Source organism: Anneissia japonica, unplaced genomic scaffold (genome assembly GCF_011630105.1).
Source record: "Anneissia japonica isolate Jap-2015-1 unplaced genomic scaffold, ASM1163010v1 scaffold103082_len1568_cov86, whole genome shotgun sequence".
NCBI classification, from domain to species: domain Eukaryota; kingdom Metazoa; phylum Echinodermata; class Crinoidea; order Comatulida; family Comatulidae; genus Anneissia; species Anneissia japonica.
This window is the reverse complement of record NW_022691286.1, coordinates 1-1,568: the sequence shown is the minus strand read 5'-3', so window position 1 is coordinate 1,568 and position 1,568 is coordinate 1. Positions and strand designations below refer to the sequence as shown.

Genomic DNA, 1,568 nt, shown 5'->3' with positions numbered 1-1,568 from the left:
AAAATTATTATTATTTTTAATTCAAAATGATAATGCATCTTGCCTAGGCCGCTACCAACAACATTCGAATGCTCCAGGGGTTTTACTCGCTATTGGCTAGAAGCATCCGTATACCCAATACGATTTGACTTCGATCAGAAAGCCATACTGCCATTCAGCATCGCCAGTCATGATATTGCATTCAACGAAGACAAATATCTGGTAAGAAATTATCATATTTCTTCTGAAAAAGTTTAAATATCCTTTAATTGAAAACTATAATTGCCACAGTTAATTTTTAATTATTTTCTTTTACAAGAATTCAGTAACAATATCGAAACCAGAATCATTTTTATGCTGCTCCTGTTGTCCACGTAAACGGAAAGTCCACTACAGTCTCGCAATTGACAGAACTGTGTACCACCCGGGTAAGTATTCTGTTTAATAATCATTACTGATGCTGCTACTGCTGCACTCTGCTATGCATCGGCCACTACTACCACCACCACTGCTACTACCACCACCACCACCACCACCACCACCACCACTACTACTACGGTACTACTACTGCATTACTACTACTGTACTAATACTACACTGCACTAGTAATACTCACTACTACTACACTCTACAACTACTATAGCTGCTGCTGCTGCCTACTATTCTGCTACTACATCGTCATCATCATCATCGTCATCATCATCATCATCACCATCATCATCATTATCATCATCACCATCATTATTATTACTAAGTATTAAGTTGTCACAATATTACTCTGACACTTTACAGGTGATTCAATTTTATTCAGCGGGGAGATACGCAACAATTCAAAAGAAACGATTACTGGTCAGATTTGTATTTACCAACGAGTGACGTACCACACAAAAAGCGACGATGATGTCGAGGAGAGGACGGTAGAGTATAAAGTCCTGAATGATGTTGAGAGAATGGAATCAAAAACATGGACGAATAGTTCAATACTTATCCCCCCAATACCACCATCGTCAAATGGCCGGCTGATAGATATCGGCTATCAAGTAGAGGTATGAAGTATAAACAAGTCAAATATTTTTAGTTTCTATATTTCTCCATGTTGTAACTAAATACAGTAGTAAGAAATGCCGGGCGAGCACACGCTTGAGCTTTAACACACATTCGACAAAAATATATTGAACTTACACAATTGTGGTATTTTTTTACACTTTGTTATAATACAGATGAAGCTTAAAATAGGAGTTGTAAAAGAAAAGATACTGCGAATTCCCATACACATATCATCGGCCCAAGTTGAAACAAAACAATTTGGTGGATTTAGTTATTTCGGTGGTGAGTACTGTACATACTGTACCATCAAAGATATATATATATATATATATTAATTTTCGGTGTTGTGTAAAGTTTCCAATAATGCAGATATAGAGTAATAATATTTTATTATACGTAATATTCACAATAATATTTACGTTATATCATTGTTATCATTTTAATAATAATAATAATAATAATAATATTAATAATACTAATAATAATAATAATAATAACAATAATAATAATAATAATAATAATAATAATAATAATAATAATAA

At 33.5% G+C, this 1,568-nt stretch overlaps 1 protein-coding gene across 1 annotated transcript; it reads left to right on the top strand.

Moving 5' to 3' along the window:
• Positions 1 to 47: 47 nt before the first annotated feature.
• Positions 48 to 1,308, top strand: LOC117099987 (arrestin domain-containing protein 3-like; the record flags this gene model as incomplete). Its single annotated transcript, XM_033239514.1, has 4 exons — positions 48 to 201; positions 299 to 407; positions 772 to 1,025; positions 1,200 to 1,308. Coding segments are annotated over 4 exons (626 nt in total), but the record flags the coding sequence as incomplete, so codon positions are not given.
• Between the last annotated feature and the right edge of the window lie 260 nt (positions 1,309 to 1,568).